This window comes from Apaloderma vittatum, unplaced genomic scaffold, assembly GCF_000703405.1.
Source record: "Apaloderma vittatum isolate BGI_N311 unplaced genomic scaffold, ASM70340v1 scaffold23141, whole genome shotgun sequence".
NCBI classification, from domain to species: Eukaryota; Metazoa; Chordata; class Aves; order Trogoniformes; family Trogonidae; genus Apaloderma; species Apaloderma vittatum.
Window position 1 is genome coordinate 55517 of NW_009701109.1, and position 761 is coordinate 56277.

General features: G+C 58.7%; 1 protein-coding gene across 1 annotated transcript in view; it reads right to left on the reverse strand.

Annotated features, from left to right (window-relative positions):
* Positions 1-761, reverse strand: part of HPD (4-hydroxyphenylpyruvate dioxygenase) — a gene marked incomplete at its 5' end in the record, with an annotated part of 4518 nt that overhangs the window by 2623 nt on the left and 1134 nt on the right. The window contains one exon of the mRNA XM_009879043.1: positions 222-326. Within this exon, the coding sequence (XP_009877345.1) occupies positions 222-326 (105 nt within the window). The remainder of the gene's footprint in view (positions 1-221; positions 327-761) is intronic.

Sequence of the window (761 nt, forward strand, 5' to 3'; positions counted from 1 at the left end):
AGAGCGGAGGAGAGAACAAACACGATCTGGTGAGGAAGAGGAGGAAAGGTGAGGAAAGGAGACCTGACGGTGCAGGTGCAGCCCCAGCCTGGGGCAGAGGTAGTGCAGGTGGGGGTTTAATGGTGCAAATGGGTTTCGGCAGCACCCAAGTGCCCAACACCAGCTCATCTTCCCCCCCAGGCTGGCAGTGTCACCTCAGCAAGGTGCCTCAGCCCCCTTACCTTGTCCTGCTTGATGACATGTGAGACCACCTCCCTGCTGCCGGTCTCCAGTCCCCGGTATGCCAGCTCCTCAAAGCCCAGCTTGTTGCAGTAGTAGGATGCAGCCTGTGGGCAGGCGAGAGCCCCCCTAGGTGAAGCCGCAGTGCTGGTGGACCCTGGTTCCCAAGGGGCACCCCCTGGCCAGGGCAACACCAACAGCTCGTGGGGAGCGGCTGTCACGGCGTGTGCAAGTCATGTATGTGCACATTGTGTGTTGTGTGTGTGTGTGTGTGTGTGTGCAGGGAGCTGCTGAGCTTTTCTGCTTCCCTCCAGCAGCCCAGGAGGAGCAAGCAGAGGTGAGAAAGGGCCCATATTCGGGAAAAAAACCACAATTTCAGTGAGAAGTGCCGCCTGCAGAGCCCTCCTACGCACGGGGGCAGGCAGAGAACTGCCACCGAGAGGGAAATGTTTGTGCCTGTCTCCATCTGCCAGGCTGGGTCAAAAGCAGCTCAGGTTTGAAGCAGATGGATTTTGAACTTGCCCGGCTGCCTTTTAGGAGTG